At 42.9% G+C, this 24281-nt stretch overlaps 2 protein-coding genes across 3 annotated transcripts; both read left to right on the top strand.

The window, feature by feature from the left end:
* Positions 1–1753: 1753 nt before the first annotated feature.
* Positions 1754–7059, top strand: LOC111232655 (actin-related protein 3). The gene is made up of 12 exons (XM_022760274.1): positions 1754–1933; positions 2368–2423; positions 3052–3176; positions 3279–3389; positions 3909–4004; positions 4482–4589; positions 4680–4823; positions 5317–5490; positions 5613–5705; positions 5795–5920; positions 6102–6185; positions 6405–7059. The coding sequence occupies exons 1-12, from the start codon at positions 1890–1892 to the stop codon at positions 6498–6500; spliced, it is 1257 nt and encodes a 418-aa protein (XP_022615995.1). The 5' UTR covers positions 1754–1889; the 3' UTR covers positions 6501–7059.
* Positions 7060–7622: 563 nt separating this feature from the next.
* LOC111232664 (transmembrane protein 182-like) lies at positions 7623–11725 on the top strand. 2 transcript variants are annotated; one of them, XM_022760286.1, is made up of 5 exons: positions 7625–8146; positions 8758–8854; positions 8955–9083; positions 9150–9287; positions 11451–11725. In XM_022760286.1, exons 1-5 carry the CDS (start codon positions 8000–8002, stop codon positions 11690–11692), a joined length of 753 nt encoding a protein of 250 aa, XP_022616007.1. In that variant the 5' UTR covers positions 7625–7999; the 3' UTR covers positions 11693–11725. The 2 variants fall into 2 exon arrangements, with proteins under 2 accessions (XP_022616015.1, XP_022616007.1); XM_022760294.1 differs by lacking the exon at positions 9150–9287 and having other exon boundaries at positions 7623–8146.
* Positions 11726–24281: the final 12556 nt, after the last annotated feature.

Genomic DNA, 24281 nt, shown 5'->3' on the forward strand with positions numbered 1-24281 from the left:
AGCTGATCCTTCACCAGACTTTATTTTCACTTCCGATCCGCTTAAGTGCAGTATCACAAATCTTCATTTCACTAAGTAGGGCCCATAAAGAAAAGTAAACACAAAAGTTACAGCGGTGCAGAGAGGATATTAATCTGCAGCTGTGGGGAAGTTAACAAGCATCAGACTATAGTGTTAAATGCATCGCACCTCAGCAAGGACCCTGCAAAATAAAGTGGCTTGAATCACGGTTGTAAAAAAAAAATCCCTTGTTTTACGCTGATTATTCCATTCCAAGAAGGATGTTTTATAGAGGGATCACAAAGATTAAACCCAGAGGAGGTGAGGTTGAACTGCAAGAAACACATGATTGTGTTTTGTGTACAACAGTGAGTGAAACACTGGCTCGTGATGATTTGTGTAAGGCTCAAAAACAAGAGCAATGGTGCCCTCTAGTATTCAAAGCAGTGATGCACAGGAATATCAAGCACTTGCAGAGAAACAGATTTTTTTGTGAAGTTAAAATACCGTCAGGGTTAAAGTTCAAGGTTTCCAAAAGCATTCGATCCATGTGAAACACCTTCAGAGGCAGATTAAGCACTTTCACACACTGTTTAATGTTGTCTTATATTATTTCATTCTGTTAGATGAAATAAATGAATTAGAAATGTATTAAAATCCAAGGCTGACGTCAGACTGAGAATTCATCACGTTTTCTTTTCAGTAATTTGTTTATCTATTAGGACCAATGATACTATGTGTTTAGTATCATTATGAGACAACGATGATGTTCAGTTGTACTAAAAAGACAGGACAAAAGACACCACTTGTGTTTTGTGTCATTTGTCTCTGTGATATAAAAGGAAAGTCCTCTGATAGCGGGCTCCTGGTGAATCTTTGCTTCGGCTCTGACAATGCTGAAACAAATTGTTTCACCTACAGCTCTCGATAGAGTTTCCATCAAGTGGCCTGGGCCAGAGAGGGAGACTAGGGCTGTTTCTATCAGGAGCAGCAGAGCCAAGGGCTTTTCGAGGAGACTCGGTGTGGTGAAGTGACTGTTGTGTGAGTGATGAGTCTGCCCGAGGACAAAGGGCCAATGTTCTCAGGCTCTAGGATTGGCTCTAATGTGCTAAGGCACTATGGGGCCAGATTCAGGCCCTAAAGCTCCTTCCTGCTCATATATCGTTTTTATCAGTGGCCCTCCATGCAGTCGTGGAGGGTGAGGACCACTTTGTCTGGCCTCTGATGGCACCTAAATCACTGATATCATCTGGTGGAGTCAGCAGGGTGAGATGAGGTTGGTTGCTATTTTTGTTCAATGGAAAACCACTATAAAAAGAAAAAATTACAGAGCTGCTAGCAACATTTTACCCTTATTATTCTTATTCTTACTTTAACTCTTAATTGAATGACTAGTATGTGTTGCACTTAAGAATATGTCAACCTGCATTTCACTGCAGATGTTGTTTGAGAAAGTGGCAAATAAAATATTCCTGAAACACAACTCAAATTTGTTTTATATTTTTTTTTAAATCTTTGAACCAGAAAAACATATCAGAAATTAAGTATATATTTATTTATTATTATTATGATTTATCTATTTATATTTAAACTGTAGCCTTTATCATTATATAAGTACATATAGTCTTTGTAAATTTTAATCTGAATATTACAATTGAATTTTTTCCTCGGCTGCAGTAACTGTCTCCATCCACTTAGGGGCAGTGTTGTGACATGGAAGATGCTGACGCTGCACTAGAAGAAATCTCACCGAACCCGGAAGCGTTCCCGTATCGGCCGTGAGTGCTATTCATTCAGGCTGCTGCGATTTAAACCGGTTACTGTTGAGATATCCGTTCATATCGAGCGCCTGATATATTTACCTGCGAGTAGATTAAAGGAGAGCAAGCATGGCTGGTCGGCTGCCGGCTTGTGTTGTTGACTGTGGCACAGGGTAAGTGAGAAAAATGAAATGCTAGTTAGCGTTAGCCTGGCTTTCATTGACCACATAAGCGGCTGTCAAACTTCAGCTAACGCCCTGTGTTGTTTAGCTGTTCAGTCTAAAACCTGCTAACGTTACTTAGCTGCATCTGCTCACTTCTCTATTCTTATTGTGTCCGTAAACACAGAGTTAATGCTACAAATGAGCACGCCAAAGTGCCCGACTGCTTTATTTGCTGTGCTTTTATTCCCAGTACTGCTTAATCATTGCACTTAGCTACTGTTAGCTACTGAAGCTAATGTTACTTCCTGGATAATCCTCATATTAGAAAGCGGATCATCCAGATTATTTTGACTGTTCCTTGTCTACAATTCCTAGTAAACACTTTAACCAAAGGGAAAGAACTGTAAATAAACATGTATGCTCATTTTGTTCCTTTTCTTTAGGTACACAAAGCTTGGTTATGCAGGAAACACAGAACCACAGTTCATCATACCTTCATGTAAGTAAATTATTAAAATCACCAAAACAAGAATTTGGTTTCATGGAATTATCGTTATTATAACTGCAACTTAATTTTATCGTAAGTATACAAATGTGTAATACAGTTATTTATACTGTTCTGGCTCTGTTTTAACATTGATATTTATTTCTAAATTTACACAACAAAGTAGAGCTGCAACAATTAGTTGATTAAGTGATCAACAGAAACTTATTACAGTGTCCATCAGTTTTAGGAAAAATATTTAGCTTTAACAAAATGAATCATACATTTGTAACCTGAAAAGGAGCCAGTGGGTTATGGCTGGCATGTCACAGACAGGATAGGGAAGTGAGAAAGTGCTGAGAGATGAACAAATGCATCGTTGGTTTTGGTCTTCTCTTGAGAATCTGTTGAGAATAAGAGAGATATAGAATAATACCAACCTTGTACTTGAACTTAGTTTAATGTTAGTAGAAGGTCTTCCCGTTAATATGATAATGATGCTCTTTCTGTGTTGCATGTTGCCTAACCCTACCTCAGGATAGTACTGTTATATTAGTTGACTTTACTGTATAAAAGGCATTTGTGATCTTGGTTTTGTCTCAGTTAAACACTCATGTATATATATATTTTTTATCATCTTCAGGTATCGCAATCAAAGAATCAGCCAAGGTCGGAGACCAGGCCCAGCGCCGGATGATGAAGGGTGTTGACGACCTGGACTTCTTTATCGGAGATGAAGCCATCGACAAACCATCATATGCAACAAAGGTGGACAGAGAAGAGATGAATTGAGTCAGATGTGTGTTTTTTTTCCCCCCCTGTGTGTTGCAGTCACTGTTTACACCGATTTCTGTCCTTTCTCCTTCCCAGTGGCCCATTCGTCACGGGATAGTGGAGGACTGGGACCTGATGGAGAGATTTATGGAGCAGGTCATCTTCAAGTATCTGCGGGCAGAACCTGAAGACCATTACTTTCTTTTGGTAAGACCAGGACCAAGACCAGGAGGCTGTGCCTACTGAAAACATTTGGAAGCTGCTATGGTTTGGGATCAAGGCAGCACCAAAAAAAAAAGGATGGAATCAAGACAAGAGACAAGGGCTTTAATGTGTCAGAAGATGTGTAAAGAGAAACTGCTCTTCTCTGAATTAGCCCTCCTCTTCTAGCCATATGAAATTAGCCTTTGCGCAGACACAGTGCAGTCTGTTTCCCCTCTGTCAACAGTTAGGAGCAGTAATAATTTAATACTGACTGTTCTGGCACTTCATCTTGAGCCACATATGTGTAAGGATATGGAGATTATGGGGGAGTATTGGACATTTTAATCCTGGCAAAGTTCATTCGTTCTCTGTTGCGTAACTGAAGTTAAGTCTTGTGTTTAAGCTCTCCAAAATCATAAAATGTCAAATAGCGTTTTACATCATTTCTCTGCGTCTCTCTCTCTCTCTCTCTCTCTCTCTCTCTCTCTCTCTCTCTCTCTCTCTCTCTCCCTCCCTCTCCAGACAGAGCCTCCACTGAATACACCCGAAAACAGAGAGTACACAGCAGAGATCATGTTTGAGTCATTCAACGTCCCAGGTCTCTACATCGCTGTTCAGGTACGTTTCCAAAAACATTGAAGCGCCAGAAAGAGGCCAGAGAGCCCAACAGCAAACCTGTAATCCGTTTACCAAACACATTGGCTGAAAAGCTTTGTTTTTTTTAAGATGTGAATCAGTTAATCACTGTGGCTGGTTCGAACAAATGCCTACAACTACAGCACTCACAGCTAGTTGTACCCAGACCTGTGGGCTCTTTCTTCTTAAAGACAAATGTTTTAATGGGGAAATGTCTATTTTCACTTCTTCTTTTTAAGTTTCACAGTCTATTTGATTATTTCCTCTTGATTTAAATCCTGCACGATGTCGTCACTCTGTGGTTCTGAAATCTACAGCATGAATCCTGTATGAAACCGTACCACACTGTTAATAGAGGCAGTTTGTTAAATGAATCTATACTACCGTTCTGATTGTCTCTCCTTGCTTTTTATCACAGCTTTATTTTTTTTAAATTAAAGTTTATATTTTCTGCATCAGGCTGTCCTGGCGCTGGCTGCCTCCTGGACATCCAGACAGGTTGGAGAGCGGACGCTGACGGGGACTGTGATCGACAGCGGAGACGGAGTCACACACGTTATCCCAGTGGTAGGTGTCACTTTCTTTTCTTATTCCTTTTTTTTTTTTTTTGCTCCTTCCTCATTCTCCACCCTAAACTTGTGCGCGCTTGTGTTCCAGGCCGAAGGCTACGTCATCGGTAGCTGCATTAAGCACATCCCCATCGCTGGTCGAGACATCACGTACTTCATCCAACAGCTGCTGAGGGAGCGAGAGGTGGGGATACCTCCGGAACAGTCTCTGGAGACGGCTAAAGCTGTCAAGGTCAGTATTCATTCCTGCATTGGCCTCAAACGCTGCCAGTATGTGATGCTCCACCCAAAAAAAACGAAACACTCAGTACCTTGTAGATTTGAAAAATTGCAGAAAGGTCTGTACCAGAAGTTCATAAAACTCACAGAAATATTTCATATGTGGTAACTGTTGGTGTTAAAAATGGGTTTTGATGCATGAAGCAGAAGCGCTCCAGTCCACACAGCATCAGCACGGTCACTTAAGGGGGATGTTGTGCTCTTGCATTTTGAGTCATGCTCTGTTTCTGTATTGAAATCTGCAAAAAGAAGGAGCCATAAAAGGAAGCGACACCCTCAACAGATGATAGTGGAAAATGATGTTCTCCCCTGTCATGCATTTCTGAGTCTGGCCACAAGAGGCCAGTGCAGCTACAGAAACTTGTGAAATGAAACAGTATGTAATAAACAGCTGTCTCCCATCGCTCATAATATCTGCGTATCACTATATTATTTGGTTTCTCCAGGAGCGGTTCAGCTACGTCTGCCCTGACCTTGTTAAGGAGTTCAGCAAGTACGACACAGACGGCTCCAAGTGGATCAAACAGTACACAGGCGTGAACGCCATCAGCAAGAAGGAGTTCACCATCGATGTTGGCTACGAACGCTTCCTCGGGCCCGAGATCTTTTTCCATCCTGAGGTCAGTGAGATTGTTGAGTTCACACTGCTGCTGCTGCTGCTGACAGATGACGATCCCTGAAGGAGAGACGTGACCGGTCAATAGTTGCAAGTGTATAAATGTGAATGTTTTGTCTCGTCCAGTTTGCCAACCCAGATTTCACCCAGCCGATCTCGGAGGTGGTGGATGAAGTCATCCAGAACTGTCCCATCGACGTCCGGCGTCCGCTGTACAAGGTACACAGATCCCCTCCGCGTCTACTCACGCTCACATGACATACACAAAAGGTTGTTTTTTTTTTTCTGAACATGTACTTGTGTCACAGAACATTGTGCTCTCCGGAGGCTCCACCATGTTCAGGGACTTTGGCAGACGCCTCCAGAGGGACCTCAAGAGGACTGTGGACGCACGACTGAAAATAAGCGAAGAGCTGAGCGGCGGCAAGTTGAAGGTGAGGGAAATGCAGTAAAAGTATGTCTGATTGTTGTTACACAAGCCTCTTATACAGGCTTCATTGTTGTTTCACATATTGTTATGTTGACTGCACAGATCTGTAATTAAAAAATAGGCAGCTAGCTAGGAAGTCGTTTTTATTGTCTTAAAATACTGAGTATGAATCTCTGTGTTTGCAGCCCAAACCCATTGACGTGCAAGTCATCACTCACCACATGCAGAGGTACGCCGTCTGGTTCGGAGGATCAATGTTGGCGTCTACTGTGAGTATCAAAACAGCGTTTTTCAGCCCCTTTAACAACACATAATCATTCCTCCTGCAGCTTTTTAAAATCTATTTTTGATATCAACAAATAATTGTATATAGAAACCTCCGAGAGTTTCTACTTGAACAAAACTGAGCAGAAACAAACGGCAAAAAAGTTTTTCCATGCGGCCCCAGACTTTAGTAAACTTCTGTTGCTCTCACATTTATTTCGCAGCCTGAGTTTTACCAAGTGTGCCACACTAAGAGAGACTACGAGGAGATCGGCCCGAGCATCTGCCGCCACAACCCCGTATTCGGAGTCATGTCTTAGGCGCCGCGGGGGCACGTTCGGCGGAGGCCTCGAGGAAAACGGAAAAAAAGGAAGCGGCGCAAGACCTCACATGCTGTGGAAGTCCCATGAGCCTTTGCACGGATGCTCCGACAGACCTGTTCATTCGGATAGAGCGACAGTGGACCAAACAAACTGCCAAAAGAGTGGCAATATCCTCGCAAATTAGAGGAAAGAGGTGACTCAGCCCAAAGGATCCTCAAATAAAAATGTTTACTGCAAGTAGGTTAATAATAGGTGATGAATCTTTAATTTCTGTGTGCCTCGTATATGTACTTATTCTATCCTCACAGGGTTGTAATATGTAATTAATCAACATGAGTCCTGTATAAAATGCACTTCTCTGTGTATAAGGGTTGGGTTCTTGCTATATGTTAAATGCAAACTTAAGGAGTTGTCTCAAGAAGCAAGACATGCTTAGCTAGATCACCTCCACCAACGTCATCGAATCAAACACCTTTTTGATCGCTGAGTCATCAAACTGGTGCAAAAATGCAACACATTGTTACAGTAAGAAAAAAAAAAACAATCAGCAGACAAACTGACCATTCCTGATTTTCTTTCTTCTTTGTTGGTGTCTTTTTTTTTCTTTTTTTTTTTTTAAATGTCCCTCAGTACCTGGAAGAAATGTTTATTTGAATTTAGATGAAAATAAGTCAGTCATTAAAAAACAAAAAGAAAAAAACCTCTTTTAAGAATCTGTTCAAATAATTTGTTCCAGGTTTGACTGAGACGCGTCCTGTCGTCTTTTTCTCCTGCAGCACTCTGACTGATTGTCACCGCTTTCCTTTGACCTTTTTTATTTGTATTAATCATCTCTTGAACAACCTGTCATGGAGAGGAAAAAAAAAAAAAAAGAAAAAAAAAAGTGGTATTAATATATGAACTTGCAGTTTGAATGACTGTTGTTGGACCATCACTGTTGCCTAGATCTCAGTTATACTGGATAGCCTTGTACTGTACCAAATCTGGATTTCACTGCTGGCATTCCAATAAATGCCAAGGAGATATTTCTACAGGTGTAATTTCTGTTCTTTCAAGAATGACATGGTTATGTTTTGGGTTGCAGGGAATACTATGTCCTCTATGTTAAATAGGGCATCTATTTTCAACATAGAGCTATTTTTGTGAGAGTGAAAACCCCCTGTAACTGTATCCCCCTCCAACTGACCCAACACATGGTGCAAGTGTTTATTTTCATTCGACTACTTCATGCACCCGATTGGTCAGTACGGCAAGGGAAACACTGTCCAGAGGATTGTGTTTGTCATGATGGTAACTTATTTCTCGCAGCAGAAGAGTAATGGACACATGGATATAGTAAATCAGGATTTTTTTACAGTGTATTTCAATATGGAAATGCAGTTGGAAGCAAAGACGGGCAGCGGGAAATGAATGAAGAAAGAGGAAAAACAGACTTTTACTATAGAAACAAATGCTGAAACAGAAAAGTGGATAGAAAAAGCCAACAGACTTGAGACATGTCTCCCGCTGAGAGGATGAAGCTGCTCCTCTTCCTGGCTCTGTTCTTCGGAGCAGTGGGATTCCTGTTCATGCTGCTGTCCTGCGGGACAGAGTACTGGCTGCTGGCCGCAGAGTCCTGCAGCCGGCCAGAGGACAGAGGTGGGGTAAGTGGCCTGAGAGAGGGGAAGAACGACGCTAAGGCACTCTGAACACACCAGGCTAAACGACTTTATTTTTGCATATTAACCTTTAAAACAACGACTGATCAAATACATTCATTAAAACAGCATTGGAAACCATTAGGGAAACAATAAATAATAAAAATGAAAGCAAAAGATTGAAAATTTTGGTGTGTAAACAAACATACAGTGCAGTAATTACAAACAATTAGAAAAACAATAATCAGAAATTTTGAGCATTAAGGCTCACACAAAAGAAAAAGACATACCAGTGTGCATTTGTCATCTTTATCAAATGCAGATATAATATTGCCTTAACAGTCAACATGAGCTGCAGAGGTCAAAGGTCAATACAATACAAACATATCAGACTTGTTGTCCAGTTATTGGAGCACTGCACAACGGTAGAGTCTTATTTCAAGGAATGCACATTGTCTCTTCACACCGTCAATCACACACTGCCTGTTTACAGGCAAGTCTGCAGACTGCTGTTGTAGCTCTGCAGCATGTTTGCGGACAAATGTTGAGTCTGGATTTTTCTTTCTTTCCCTCAACATTATGATGACTTATTTTTAATTTTTTTTTTTATTTACCAGGCTGTAAACAATGTGAGGATCTTTCATGAGGGTCTGTTCTGGCGGTGCTCCTTCATGGTCACTTCCCATGATTTCTCCACATGGGACCTTTGGATCCGTGAGAACCTTCACCTATGTGGTTGTTTCAAACTTATACGATGAAATTATGAAAGCAGCACAAAGATTTCTGATGAACATTTTTCTATTTTAACTCTCAGTAAATCAGCCGTCGTCGAGGGTCTGCCAGGCCGCTTTCCTCTTCCCGTTTCCTGCTCATGGGCCAGTGAGATCGCGGGAGGAGCCACACAGTTTACCTCCAGAACCCTATGAACATCACTCTGCCATTGGTTGGTATTATTTGTTTATGTTTTACATGACAGTACAGTATGAGGTCTCATTTTCCTCCTCATCAGTTTTTAGGACCTTCTGGAGCATCTTTCTGGTCGCAGGTGTGGCGGCTGTCGTCGTTGGCGGATTTTTCGCCATCTGTGCTGGCCCACTGACCAATCACAGGCTCTATAAAGTGGGTGGAGTCCTTCAGCTTTGTGGTGGTAAGGATACATGTGCTTTGCTGTTGGCTCCACTCGTTGGTTTGTCATTGAGCCTAATTGGTTTCAGTTGCTCAAACACAGGTGCTGTTTGTTTAAGTGGACAAGACCCATGAATGGCACCTGAAACTTTACTGATTTTATTTGACTTCTAACAGAAGCGTAATCATCTACCTGAGTCGAAATGTTTTTAGATGTCAATATTAAGGTTAATGATGCCGCTCTCGGGGCTGGAGAGCAGGTCAGAGACGTACGACTGATGGGTTGAGAGCACGTTGAACCCCCCCGGGTGCATACATTTCTAACAAATGTCCGCGGAGGCTGGTGTTTGTCCGTTTAGTTTGGACCTCCAAAAAAACCGTTACACACAAGTCACCAAGCAGAAATCCTGGCATTAAAATAGGAGACCATAAAGTAAAATAAAATAAAGTAATTCAAGAAGTGGAGGGGTCTCCTTCATTGTGGACGCAGCCGGTGGTCGGATCATTAGAGATACACTAGACTGAGTGTGTTTATGTAATGTGAAGTGTGGCTGCATGTTCCATGGCCTAAAACACTGTGTGTCGAAGTCACGAAAATAACTCCAACCATTGTCGACAAAACGCTCGCCTTAGCGGTCTGTGTAGCAGATTTTGGCCAAGTGTGTTATTTTATACACCCCCCCCTAAAAAAAAAATCCTAATTTAGAAGAATTTAACATCAAGTTCTGTTCAATGTTTTTTCTGCATTTCAAATGGGTCTAAGATGTTAAAACACAATATGTAAGTTTTTTTTGTCAAGAGGAGAGCAGAGCATATCTAAAGTGACTGCATATGTTATTTAATTGTGTGGAAAAAATACAATTTAATTATATTAATGTATTAAATGAAATGAAAATCCAATTTTAAAAAAAGGCTTTGGGGCTAATATATTTATTTTTCTATTTTTTAGATGTAATTCAGCTTAAACAGTAATAAAAGGGGGGAAAAAAAAGTTTCTCTTTAAATAAATGAAAATAGTCACACACCTGTTCGTGTGCTTGATTGCTGGTGTGCAGCGCTCGCTCGTTTAGGATCATCGCCTTCAGCTGGGTGCAGCTCTTAAAAGGGCCTCAGTTTGCAGCAGCACATGTCTGATAGTTGTGTGTATGAGAGAGAGAGAGCTTTCCTTTCACTCAGGAGAGTCGATGTTCTGTAGACGGTCGTTGGGACGTTGACAGTAATCTTTTAGAAAATCCCATCTCCCATCATCCGTAATCGATACCTTCCCGTCTCAGCAGAAATCACACGTGCTGCTTCGTACCCACGCGGAGAAAACATTACTCAAGCCAACATTCACCTGAAAACATTCCTGATGTGAGAGACATTGCAGGATATGCCCAGACAGATTAATTTAAAAAGCCCAGGTGGGAATTTAAGGGCTGCCTGTGACAATAATTGCATGTTAATGGATGGTTTTGTTTTTATACACGTTTCCATTTAAATATTCTGCAAAAAAAAACTTTTTCAGTCTATGAAAAGTGGCATCCAGCCACCAAAAGAAGTGAATGAAAAGTTAACATCAGCCAAGAGGAAGATCCCTTTCCTCGTTTAACACAAACAAAAACAGTTTTTTGTGTTTATTTCGATTGTCGTCATGTGTACATCATAATTTATTATTCCGCAGTAAAACCAGCAAAGAAAACAATCGCCTGCTGTGGCGCCGGCTCAGTTAAAACACAGGTTTCCAGCTGTCCTGCAGAGTAAGGACTATACAACGACAATAACAAAGCAAGACGAACAGGAAACAGTCAAGGATTAAAGAGTGGGGAAAAGCTGTGTTGAATGAAATTGACAAAATATTGAACAAAAAGAAAAGAACAGCAAAAGTTTTCATTACTTTTAACCTTCTGGTTGGTGGCCTGATACAGAAATAGCCTATGACATGCTACGGAAATTAGGGAGCACATGACCCGCTTCCAGTTCTTTTTTTTTTAAATACAGTGTGTTAATGCAAGAGAGCACCATCATACAAGAGAAAAAATAGTTTGATATCTGTCAGAAATAAGACATGAAAATCTCTCAAACGCCTCTGACTCTGAGCCAAGCTGTGCAAATATTTTTGCATCAGAATTATGTGACAATTTGGACTGAATCTTAAATCTTGGCAGTAACGGTCGCTACCTTTTTGCCTCTCTGTGTCCGTCAGGCCTGTGTCTGCTGGCGGTGGTGCTGATGTATCTGATGTGGGTCCAGGTCTTGGACACTCTGGAGCAGTTTGCCCTCCATCAGAGCCTCTCCAGCTGCCCCTCCTTCCATCTCAGCATCCAGCACGGTCCCTCATTCCTCCTGGCTCCGGTAGCCGTCTTCTTCTGCCTGCTGGCCGGCCTGCTCTTCATCCTGGTTGGCCGGAGTCTTCAGCCAGCGAGACAAAAGACACAAAATTCCTGAACTTTAAACACCTGTTGTTGTTTTTTTTCTGTGCTTCCCTCTAAAATATAGAGTTTATTCACTTAATCAAGAATAGACATTTTGTTTTTGTATTGAAACTTGAAATACTAATGGACTCCAGACCAAGACCACCACACACTCCCCATAAAATCATCTTATTTAAAGGTTCCATATTGTATAAAGGGAGATTTCCATATCTATTTTGATTATAATACAGTGACAGTATCAAAGCGCTCAGTCCACAGAGAAATGCACACAGCCTGTATTCAGAAACTGAGCCTTAAAATGAGCCGTCAGGACTCTTCTAACTTTGTGATGTCACAAAAAAGCAGCGACCGCTCTTCAGCCACGAGAGAGACGCTCCTCTCTTCTGATTGGCTCACTGACCTGTTGTTACTAGAGCTCCAGGGAGAAAGCCTGAGAGAGGAGATGTAAAAGTACACTGAGATGGTTTTTGGTTCTTGAAACCACAAATATATCTTCTTATGGATCAACACTTCAAAATAAAACACAGGAAAAGTGTAAAATATTGATGTTTAAAGTCTTCAATGAGAAGTTGAGTTGTTTTAATGTTTAAGGATGTTTTTATATTTATTTACAGACTAAGAACACCACCCGCAGAAACTGAAAAATCGAGACAGTAGTGTCCACACAGTGTGTTTGTCAGGGGGTCACTCAGTCATCACCAAAGTCACAAATGTGGATCCGACTTCTTCCATCCGAGTACTCCTGTCAGTGACGATAATTGGAATCCTTAATTAGAAACTGGTCATTACAAATGATTTTTTCTAATCTATTTAACAGATCCCATTGTGATTAATACTCCAATACTCTCACTCTGCTGTTATTACAACTGATGAATCAGTTTTGACAAAAGTGGAGAGAAGAGGCCCGACTGGCTCCCGGCCTGCATGCCGGAGGGTTGAGTAGATTGACTGTGACCGGGCCTGCCTGTCATTAGGACATCAGGTTGAAGCGCTGACATACTGGGTCAGAGGGATGGAGATGATAATAAATTAGACTGTCATAATCCATTTTCTGACAGGAGGGCCACTTCGGGGACATCTCGCAGCGTGTGTGTGTGTAAAACGCACAACAGCCACCAGAGGACAGTGTTGTCTCAGGATAGCGTTGTTTTCTAACCTCATTAAAATCACTTCATCACAAGTCCTTTTACATTGATGTCCGACAAGGCAGAAGCAAGAAATGCAAAAGTTGCAGTGTTTGCATCAGATTAGGTCTGCTGAGCGTGGAACCAGGAGGGAAATTTGTATGTGATAATTAATTCAACTGTAATTTTCCTGGCAAACAAAAGAAGATGATTTTTTTGTTTTCTTCAAGTTCAGTACAGTTCACATTATATTTGGGGGGGGGGTTGGAGGGGTGGAAGCCCGCAGTCACACCTTGATAATTGGAAAAGGCAAACAGACACGAGACCTTGAGATGATACAGTGACAAAAGGGAGAGAAAGGGAAGGAAAAGGGGGGGTGGGGGGTGGGGGGGTAGTTGACACTGCTCATCAGCGAGTCTTTCAATATTCCTTCATGTCTGACGCTCCTGCACCTCTCCATACCTTCTCCTCTTAATCTCCGCTGCGAACAAGGTGAGTATAATTACACCTGAGCATGTCACATTCACTTCCCCGGCCCTCACTGTGTTTGAACATCTCTGTCACCTCCTCTCCCTCGCCACCGCCGCCGCCGCCGACGCAGTCATGGGTTGTTTTTTTTTTAAAGGGTTGATCTTTATTTCCTACACCAACTACGAGGAGATCCAGTCATATCACTTGGTTTCAATCTTTTGAGAGCAGGATCGTGGCAGATTCATTACTGGGCTCCAACAGCGGATGTGGTGCCGTTGTAGCTGTCAGCCCCCCCCCCCCCCCCCCCTTCCTGGACTCATGCACCGCCACCAGTAGCCACATCATCACACTGGGTCTTTGTCCTCAGTAGATAGAGCTGTCCGCAACAATTACCACAGGGGCAACAAAGACATCGACTAAAGACACAATTCATCTCTATTATGCCTTTTTAAAGACATTAATCACAAAGTTTAATTGAATTCCTCTAGTTGGGAGTTACATTTGTTCTATTTGGGGGCTGCAGTAATAAAAGAGTTTGGAATATGGTGTCAATTTCTGTCTGAAATCAACAACCCATTGTTTTGAATTTCGAATACTAAGTTATTGTTGTAAAAATTGCATGTGCGCTATGATAGAACGGGCAGCTGGAAAACGGGCAGCGACATGCAAATAGATGTGGTCGATATCAATAAAGCTGTGGGTCGTAAATATGAAGCGATGAGGTAATAGTCTGCATGAAGCTTCGTGGAGCCGATGGGAACTGCAGGGTCAGGCATCACACACGATCGTTTTTATCCATTGACCGCAAAAAATTATGGCTCAAAAAAAAACTGAAAAGGCATCTGTAGATCACTGACGTATAGGAAAACGGAGCTGGAAGGAGATGCAGGGCGCGGATACAGGGCGGCTTCCGCTAATCTACCCATGATAATGTGCTAATGTTTACAGCTTGTCCCGAAAATAGAGTCATTATTGCAACTGTATAATGTGACTTAGTTTCTACTTCACCCAAATCACAGTTCACAGGCCTTATTCTTTTCTTTCTGTGCAACTAAGGCGTCTGAATGAGCTTGATGTGGAAATCTCATCATGCTGCTTGCTGCGCTGATGGTGCCCGTGTGTGTTTTCTGTAATGAGCACACAGGCAGGCTCAGGTTAATGTATGCCTACAATCCCACTGAATCAGGCGCATTATGTCGTATGAAACACAAATAATGATGTATAAGGACGTTTTCTACTCTCAGAACATAAAATGAAACATACTGAGCATCTATTAAAAGCTGGATGCAACCATATCCCACCACCTCTCCTGGTCCTCCCTCCCTCCCCCCCCTGTTCACTCTCCTTGGTGTACTCTACCTCCATGTTACCCAGAGGCCAACCCAGGGGGCGCAATTATTCAGGCCTTTGCTCAGCCAAGTAGAAGAAATTAGCCTCTTCTCCCGAACCAAGACCTTTCTAACCTGCACCAGGACCTCGGGCTGCCTCTCTGACTAGCATGACCCCCTGTGACTTCCCTCTCCAGACGTTGTGTTTTCCATACATATGAGCCTGAGCTGGCCGGAGCCATGCTCGGCTGCCGTATGCCCCCACTCCCCCCCACCCCCACTGTTGCACCCGGCTGGCAAAGTGGGGCTGGGGTGCTGCGGGCTACAGAGTTGGAAAAACACCCCCACACACACACACACACACACACACACACCTACCTACCTACCTACCTACCTACCTACCTACCTCTCCACTGTTGCCGCGCGTGCCTCCTGGGAGGATGCCGGTGTCCTCCGGCCAACGCTATGCTTTTACAGCAATTCAACAGCAAGTCAAAGACGGTAAACAGCTGGACTGAGATGTGTCATTCTTTGCGGCCGTAAAAGCTGTGATTTACAAAAGCGATGTTGGAAATTGAATTTACGAACAAGAAGGAAGTTTTTGTAACCTATTGTCTACATTTCAAAGTTTTCAAATTACTGCAGGTCAATATCTAAATGAGCAATTATGGAAAAGTAGAAAGTTACATAATGAATGCTATTATGACAGCATATGTTCTCTGGGTGTTGGGGCAAAGAATAGCAGCCTCTCTCCCTCCTTTTATTCTCCACTTCATCTTTTCTGTAATTTGCCCTATTCTTTTTCTTCATTGAAATCATTTTTGAGTCACAGGTGATTGAATTTCTAACATCTGTGCTGTCAGGTCCTCCTCTCTTACCTTTTTCTCCACCATCCTCTCCTCCTGTCTGTCTTCGCCTCTCCCCACCTCGCTCTTCATCTATTCAGGCCAGTCGGCAGGGGATAATGAGGTCTGCGGCCCGGGTGCTGTACTCCCTGACTCCCCGGGTACAATAAGAAAAAAATTCTCAAGACGTTGCATCGCAAAATCTTCCAGCAAAACCGTGTGCTGCAGCTTTAAGGGGTCCACTGGAGAGAAGGGGAGTGCCAGTAACGCATAAATACACAACAACGGGGCTAAAATAGTTTATTATTTGTGCGGTTTACAGCAAATAAGACAGTGGATTTGTCCTGTAACATACTGCCATGCGTTGGATGGAGGGATGTGTAATACGTCAAACCTATTAACCATAACCATAACCACCACCTGCTCCTGGCAAGAAGCCATATGCAGCAGCAGAGAAAACTTCCATATAGCACCTTTTTATAATAATAAAAAGATATTATGGTTGAGATCAAAATTCAGATAAAATAATAATAAAAAAAAAGCTTCTTTATTGCAAGTCCTACTGTCTGATTTAATCATAAGATATGTGCAGTTTCACATTAATATCGTGCAAATTGTATCTTCTTGTTAACGTATATGCAGTGGCTCAGCCAGCCCCCCTTTGCTTGCGTCTGGAGTGGATCTTTTCTTTCGAACTCAGACCCACCGTGTCTGGCAAAAAAGGATGACATCAGGAGGATTCAATTTGAGCAATTAATTCTTTGTCTCGTTTCATACGATTTTCATACGACACCGTATCCACTCCTCCCCTGTGCCTGTCCCCTTCTCCGCTCCTCAGTTCATTCTGTAGTCTCTCCGCGGTATCTCTCCTTATGACAGGCCTCTTACCTTGTGACTACAGATACCTGGGAAGCTGAAGGCCTTATCGTGGCGAGGGCCAAATGAGGCGCAGGTGGAAGCGATGGCTTTTTCTTTATCTGTGGCCTCACTCCCTCTCCTCTCCCTCTGCCGGCCACCATTTCATCAGGTCACTGTGTGTACATTCGGAAGGGTAAACTGATTCTTATTGAACTAGTCCACAACCTCGCCTCACCTGGGCTTGGTGGCTCTAAATGGGCTTAACCCTGTTTCTATTTTTCTCCCACTCATTCCCATCTATTTCTCCCGCAACCTTCTCCTTGCCTTTTTTCCCCCCTTCATTCCTCGCCCCTTTTTCCCGAAGAAAACGATCAACACCGTGTACTGGAAGAGAGAGCGAAAGACGGCGAGAAAGATTAAATCCAAGTTTCTTTCATCCATGAACGCTTTCATCTTTTTTTTTTTTTTTTTTTTTCCAAACAGAGGGAATTATCAGCGCCGCAACCGACACAGGCTTTTGACGAGGGTGATGGCGCAGCAAGGGGGGAGGAGGGGGGGCGTTGGGGCTGGTAGTGGAATAAGGGAAGAGTGGGAGATGAAGAGGAGGCGAGAGGTGGGGTGGGAAGTTAGGTGGCTGCTGATGGGAGAGGGAAATCCACTTACCGTGCATACTCAGTTTATCTACTGAGGGCCAGGGGTGAGGGCCTCTTTGTCTTGTTTCACCATTCTTTACATTTTTTTTTTTTTTTTTTTTTAAGAGCATGTGATCGAAATACCTGCTTGAGTGTTGCAGACACCCTTAAAATACCATTAGCAAAGTCGGCGCACTCCTCGATATCTCAATGCCACTTATGGATTGAGTGTAAAAGAGTGAAAACGCATGAAGGTAGTGGAGTTATTGGTGCTAAAGGAACAGTGCTAATCCACCCTTCCAAAAATGTAACCAAAACTAAATAGATGATTTTTTTTTTCCCCTCCCTTCTGTGATTCTTGGCATGATGTCTAATCTCCCCTGTTCTGAGTGTTTTTTTTTTTTTCATTAAATTTGTGTCAGGACTAATTTTGAGGGGAATGAATACAGATGTCAGGATGCCATCGAATCCCATCGCGGGGCCTTTAATGAGATAACAGGCTTTAGTCAAAGAATTAGCGCTATTGAAAGAAAAAAAAAAAAAGGAAAAAAAAAAAAGAATGAGATTAGTTCAATGGGATGTGGATACGGAGTGGAACGGGGACTTTGGCTGTTGAGAAAGAGAGGGGAGACCAGAGTCATATCAGACCTGCCCTGCCAAATCACAAATCTATTTCCGACACTGGTATTAATTATCAAACTAAAGCTGCTGTTGCATATTGATTCATCGGGGTGCGCACTTGTATTATCTCCTATTAAGCAGGAAAAAAAGGAGAGATTATATGAAGCCTTCGGGGGCGTTTTATGGATCCTGTGAGACTGTTAAACCATGTCACGGACTCCACAGCAACAAGACAAGCTCCCCCTGTGTGTGTGTGTGTGTATATGTGTATGTGCGTGTGCGTGTGCCCCTGATGTTGCTTCTTATGTGGGCTCGAATGCACTCTTAAGCTTTAAATTTGATTATTTTGGTGAACATTTTTCAATTAGCCCTACAATCATGGCCTTGAATATATTTTTTGTACAAAGAAATGTGTCTGAGTGCAAACATATCCACTTATATTCGAGACACAAGAGCAGACGGTGCTATTTAAAGCTCAGCGAGGCGGCTCCAAATGGCAATAACTTACAACTTACACTCAGTAGTTTATTAGGGAACACCTAGTTAAAACCAGAGGAGTGTAATGCAACCAGGCCGGCTTTTAATGGGGCCGGTTATAAGGTTCAGTGTTTTGTTAAAACTGTTTCAGAGGTGGTGATTTAACTCTACGGTCATTTTTGGAAATGCGCACGATTAGCGGCGGGAGCTGTTGTCACGCTGAGGTGGGGGCTCAAGGTGCAAGGGTAGCACAGGTTTGGCGCCTTCGATCTGATGCTGATCGTGTGCCTTGAGCCAAAGGCTTCTCACAGGGCTACATTTTCTGCGCCACGGGCAAACACAGTCGAGGAAAAAATGGCAGCACCCGTGCTTGGCTGCCAACCATCCATCAGCCCTGTTCACTTTGTAAAATTGCGCTCCCATCGGATGGTGACATGATCTAAAGCCTTTAATAGGATGGAAGTCGGGCGTCGACACCAAAATCATATCTCGCCTATTAGGAAATAGAGGGTTAATTTTTCTTTTACTTTACTGATAAAGCACGCCGTTAACAGGCCGTTAAGACTACTGCACTCCATCCACTCGTATGTACATATCAGTAAAGGCGCTACTGTGCATAAATGATGCATATTCCTAACTTGTATTTACTACAGCCCAAATTTCACACAGCAAACAACAATTTTTTATTTCAAATCAAAGGTCAAACCCAGTTATGACCTCTAAGAACCAACTTTTGCCACGACTCGACCGCATTTGTCTTTATTCCTCGCCAAAAGACAAGTGAAGAGCACGCGTGATGTGAATGGGAAGCCCAACGAGCGGCTCATCCAATGGAATGACAAATCCGTCCACACTGACCGACGCATTCCCAGAGGAATGAACGATTTTATTTTTTTTCGCGCCTCGTATCAAAGGAGAATAGTTTGGAAATAGAATCCGGCGTACGGTGCGCTCAGCATGCAAAAGCCCTGCTTGAGATTATCAGCAGAGGTGGTATATTACATAGTCACTGTGACTGGTGTGGGTGGTATCCAAAGTGTTTGAGACACGCGCGCACACACACTTCACAAATAATGAGACCTCCAACGGTGTGACACCCATTTCACACATGGATGGCATCTGTGATTGGGAAACATATGTTTGTATTGATGTATAATTATGAGCATTGAGTTCCTCTACTTCCTCTAAGTTGGTGGAAATGACTCTGCAGTGTGTATGATTGAGTGTGTGCGTGTGTCTGTGTGTTATGGAAAGACAAAAGAGCGCATGGGAGAGAGAGTGATGGAGAAAGAGCATCAACACCCTGCTGACTGCACTCAATCACTTTCTTAATTATACAGCGAGAACACGAGTCACTGTCTGTCCGGAACCAAAGTCACAAATTTGTCGCGAGATATCATCTTCGTCTTTTATATCACCTCCGCACTTTTTCACCGTCTACTGTTCAGGTGTTACACAGGTAGCAGAGCTGGAAATATGGTGATTATACAAAGAGGCGCGAAAGGCTGAGTGTTGCGATTGGGTGTGTGCGACTTGGTCACCGTGGGTGTCCCTCTTTCGCCAAAAGAGAAAAAGGTGCAAGAGAAACAAAAAAAAAAAAAGGAGGAGCAGAGGAGGAAACCTGAAAGATTAACAAATTTAAGAGCCAAGTGGGATGGAAATGGGAAGAGAGACAGAGAGATTGGAAAGGGGGAAGGGTGGCGGTGGTTAGAAAGGGAGGGAGCTGGTGAGGGGGAGGGGTTGGACTTGGGGAGGGGGTGGCGTTGAGGAGGGCGAAATGAGACCAAATTTTCTTTGGCAATCTCCGTGTTCCTGCTGCAGGTGCTGGGGCCATTTCACTAAAGCAGGGCCAGACGCGAATGTCATTAGTTCCTGAGCCCCAGGTGAATTTGCCACAGTTCCACATGATTAACCCAGATAATTGTGTGTTGATAGCGAGCATGGTCGATGGAATACAATTTTCGGGCCCAGATTCCTAAACAAACAGCTCAGCAGCAGCAGCAGCAGCAGCAGCAGCGGCAGGCGCCGCCGCCGCCACAGTGGGCCAGGGAGACGGGATAACCGCAGCAGTGACGGCGGCAACACTTGTGATGCCGTCTGCGTTCACCGACCAAGGTTTACAAAGACGGGGGCGGGGGCAGGGGCAGAGTGAGGGAGCCAGGTCAGCCGTGGGTGACACTGTAGAAGAAGTGGATGGAAAATGCATCACTTTATTCACTGTTTCATTTTATTCACTCCTGCCACTTTAGCCATCTAATCTATACTGTACTAAAGTACAGCAGGTGTAGATGCTGGATGTCTGTTTTACAGTTGAGATCCAGTACAAATTAGTACAATTAATTCTCTAAAATTGTTTTATTTATAAAATATCTTTTGATTAGTTTTTTCATTTATTCTTTCACCTTCAGCTCCTCTTTTTGGCCACTTGGTGGCACTGGAAACAAGCTGTGAACACAACAGGGACATATTATCACCTTTTGATACTGGTGAATTTGCTGCTAACAGTTGCCTGTTTGCACATCCAGCCGATAAGAAGCGACATTAGCATTCAGTCGAAGTGTTTATGTCCATCTAATTGGTTTAAACCCAAGCTCAAAGGTGCTATAAAGCTCTGTAGCTAAGGCTAACTGTGGAGTCAGGTGATAATTCTCTATGAGTATGGGTTCATCACTATGAGCGACCCCCTTCACATGCAAGGAGTCTTGTAATTTATTGTTTACATAAAAGTGTTTTAGATGGACAATGTGATTTCTCTGCATGTTGCTAAATCCACCAAAGTTTCCAGTGTCCTTGGTCAGAAGGAAAAAAAAGAGTCCTGTATGCTTTGTATGACTTTATTTTTTTCATCTTTTTCTATCCTCACTCATCCTTGCAATTTGCTTCCAAACAAAACTTGCTGAGCGAGCATGAAAACAAGAATACCTACCGTATTTTCTCTGGCTTATGCGATTTTGATAGGCCAACGTGCTGCACTACGGAATTCATCAGCAGGTGTGAGAATTACCTGGAGGTGAGAGACTGACTTGATGCGCTGAGTAAACACGCAAAGGATACAAATACATACGTCTGAAAGGTGAAGAAAAGAGATAAACCTGATGGTGTGAACATACAATGCTCTATTTTCTTTCATGATTAACTATATACGTCATGGCCGATACAGTCGGACACCAAATCAGCAGTCAGACTCCCATGACTCCAAATGAGTCAAATGAGAAGTCTACATATAGATTGGATGGTGCCTTTCTACCTTCCTCACCAGCAATGTTATTTTCTTCTGTGCTGTTTCTGTCTCTATGTTAAACTAAGCTAAGCGGCTGTTGGCTTCAGGCCTGTATTTAATATACTAATATAAGACGGGTATTGATCTTTTCGTCTAACTCAAAGCCACAAGGCGAATAAGTGTATTTCAAACGAAGTATGACATTAGATTGTTAATGATGGATGGAGCAAACGTGCAGAAGAAAGTCAGACTTCTGCAGCTGACTTTTTACTTGGCTTGTCCTGGGTGACTTATCATGAGAGGAGTAAAAAAGAAAAAAAATGTCTCTGAACAAAAACCCCTGCTAAATAAAAAGAACCTACTGTCTTGTGAGGCATAATATGAGGATTGCATCAGGTGAGAAAAAGAGAAAATTCAACCTGTTAGATGCTGACAACACCTTGTTTTACGAGAGGTATGCACCTTAATCTTGTTTTTAGGCACATGCGTGCAGCCTCAAGTCCCAGGAATACGGTTCTGTAGCCTGCCAAGTGAATTTGTAAAACATCATCAAAGAAGAGGATGAGGAGAAAGAAACACTGGGGTTTGTGTTCCCACCAGCAGGGAGATAAAACAAGTCAGGGAGCCAGGTATGGAGGGGAGGGAAGAGTGAAGGAGCAAGAGAGAGACTGGCAACGAGGAGAGGAGAGGGGTGGGGGGAGAGGAAAGAAAAGAAGCAGAGACAGCCAATCTCCCTGGTGCATTCTGGGAGTTGAACCTGGCAGAAGAAATTAGCGACGTGCGCACCAAGTGAAAGGGATAATCCCTGTCTGACGGAGAGAGGAGTGCAGGGCTGTGCGGCAATGATCCCTCCTGTGTTCCTGTGATTTTTAGGTTCCAGGTTTATTTATTAAGAGGATAAGCTCTTCTTCTGTATGCAAACCTCCGAGGCGAGGCGAGAGAGGGTCGCCGTCACTCCGGTGCCAAGACGGCGCTGATTTGAGGGGTCTGCTACTTGCTGTGATAGTGGCTGCAGACAAGGCCTTAGCTGGAATCGAATGCGGGTTGGTACATCTGGGGTTACATCCTCAATTAAATGTGACAAGGAAACATTTGCTTGGACACAATTGCCATGGTAATATTAAAGACCATAAATTGATGGTCTGAATTTAAAGGAAAAGTTATTATGGTCTATAACGGTTGCCTTGACCTCAGCCTTACCCAACATGTTTGGGATGAATTGAGTGTTCGGTCGGTCACACACTTGTGGCCCATACACGCAGTAGATAACATCATTTATTTCTAACTTATTACTTATTCTTTGTGGTTTTTGTCTAAATAGCTTAACTGTATTCACCTCACCGTAGTAGGAGTGCTAATCTTAAATCAATTCCACCTCCATATAATCGTCTTTCTGATATACATAAAAAAGATGTGAAGTTGCCACGTGAAGCAGCGCATCAATAAGAAGCACACGGAGAGCAAATGGCATTCAAAAGATGAACATCAGTAAGATGCACAAGGCGACCAGCTGTTCTGCACCTCTCTAAATGCCCCAAAAATGCCAGATTTGGACAGGCTTAAAAGATGACGGGGGGGGGGGCTCTTTTTCATGTGCAGCCCACTCAGTCAGTGTTGATTGAATGATATCAAAGGCCAACGACACAAGATCAACCCTCCTACACACTCTTCATAAATAAATGTTGCTCTCCAAAAGTGTATTTTTTTCTGTATAGTACATAAGATATGGCAAGAGACTGTATAAATTATATGACAAGAGAGATGCACTAATAGAAAATGGATGCATTGCTTTGCAAACACAATCTATTGAAACTGAAAGAGCGTATCAATTGCATAAATATGTTTACCAGCATTGTTTTTCATGCTGTTGAGAAAGTAATGATATCAAAAGCAGCGTAGTTTGCGTCGTGTCTATCTGTCCATGTCTGCTCTTGATCACTCCCCACTAAAGGCACGGACATCAGTTCTGTACTTGTTGAAAGTTTTTTCCAATGTGATTATCTACTCAAATGGAACCATTATTCAGTGGAAATTGTGTTGAAATAACAACAAATGATGATGAAAAGAGACTTCATTTACATATTCAAGCTCTGAACGCCTCCCCTCCCCTTTGTAGATGGGAGCCATGTTTAGTTTCTCTGAAATTCTGCAAGCCAGCTCCACTCATGTGAAATGGTGATCGAGTTTACTGTTTTAATGAAATGTGACAAAACAGCCTCATCATGAAGTCCAGTTACTTTTTTTAAATTTCATTTTACAAATATACTTCAGCAGGAAGTTCAAACTTAAAGATACCACAGTAGCATTACACACATATGGTTTAGCCATGCTCGTGGCCGGGCCCAGCGTACCGACCGGTAGATCCAACCCAACCTCAGGTGGACCTGTTTTTACATTTCAGATCCACCACCTCTCTGCTGAACGCAGTGTTTTAAGTGCACAGTCATCCTCAGTCCATGCATTTTTTTTTTTTCTCTGTTATAGGCCCACTCTCTTCTTCTTCGAGCAAGCGCTCAGCGATGAACATCCCTGGGCTAACGAGCGCCTCATCGATTTGTTCAGGACAAGGAGAGATAAGAGAACAAACAGGTTGAGAGGCAACAGAGGGGGTGGTGGTGGTGCAGAGACGGAGAATGAGGCAAGAAGAAGAACAGCAAGAACCACAAATTCAAACAGTCTTTGCCTCCGCCATGTTTTTTTTTTTTTTTTTTTAAGAGCTAAAAGGTCTGCGGTTTGTTCCACCTGCAAATCGCCCTCTGAAGGAGATGCGGATGAAACACCTTATTATGTGTTAAATGTCAGAGCTGTATCATTAGCAGGCTGCTCACTTGTATGACTGAACAATGATTCACCCGGCTGGAACTGTTCCCGGTGACAACCGAAGTGTAGTATTCGTGTCACATTACCACTGTACCTGTGAGGAGCATTCACGCTGCTGATAAGTTCTTAATGATATCATCTCTCTGTTCATCTGCAGGGGAGCCTCCCGCTGTAACAGTGAGCCGTCTCACTAAGTGACAAACTTA

This window comes from Seriola dumerili, unplaced genomic scaffold, assembly GCF_002260705.1.
Source record: "Seriola dumerili isolate Sdu_G_001 unplaced genomic scaffold, Sdu_1.0 BDQW01000018.1, whole genome shotgun sequence".
Lineage (NCBI taxonomy): Eukaryota > Metazoa > Chordata > Actinopteri > Carangiformes > Carangidae > Seriola > Seriola dumerili.

Coding starts and splice junctions, on each gene's coding strand:
- LOC111232664 (XM_022760286.1), top strand. CDS start 8,000: ATGTCTCCCGCTGAGAGGATGAAGCTGCTCCTCTTCCTGGCTCTGTTC. Junction 9,084..9,149: donor TGAACATCACTCTGCCATTG/GTTGGTATTATT, acceptor CCTCCTCATCAG/TTTTTAGGACCTTCTGGAGC. Junction 9,288..11,450: donor AGTCCTTCAGCTTTGTGGTG/GTAAGGATACAT, acceptor TGTGTCCGTCAG/GCCTGTGTCTGCTGGCGGTG.
- LOC111232655 (XM_022760274.1), top strand. CDS start 1,890: ATGGCTGGTCGGCTGCCGGCTTGTGTTGTTGACTGTGGCACAGG. Junction 3,177..3,278: donor AACCATCATATGCAACAAAG/GTGGACAGAGAA, acceptor TCTCCTTCCCAG/TGGCCCATTCGTCACGGGAT. Junction 6,186..6,404: donor GATCAATGTTGGCGTCTACT/GTGAGTATCAAA, acceptor TTTATTTCGCAG/CCTGAGTTTTACCAAGTGTG.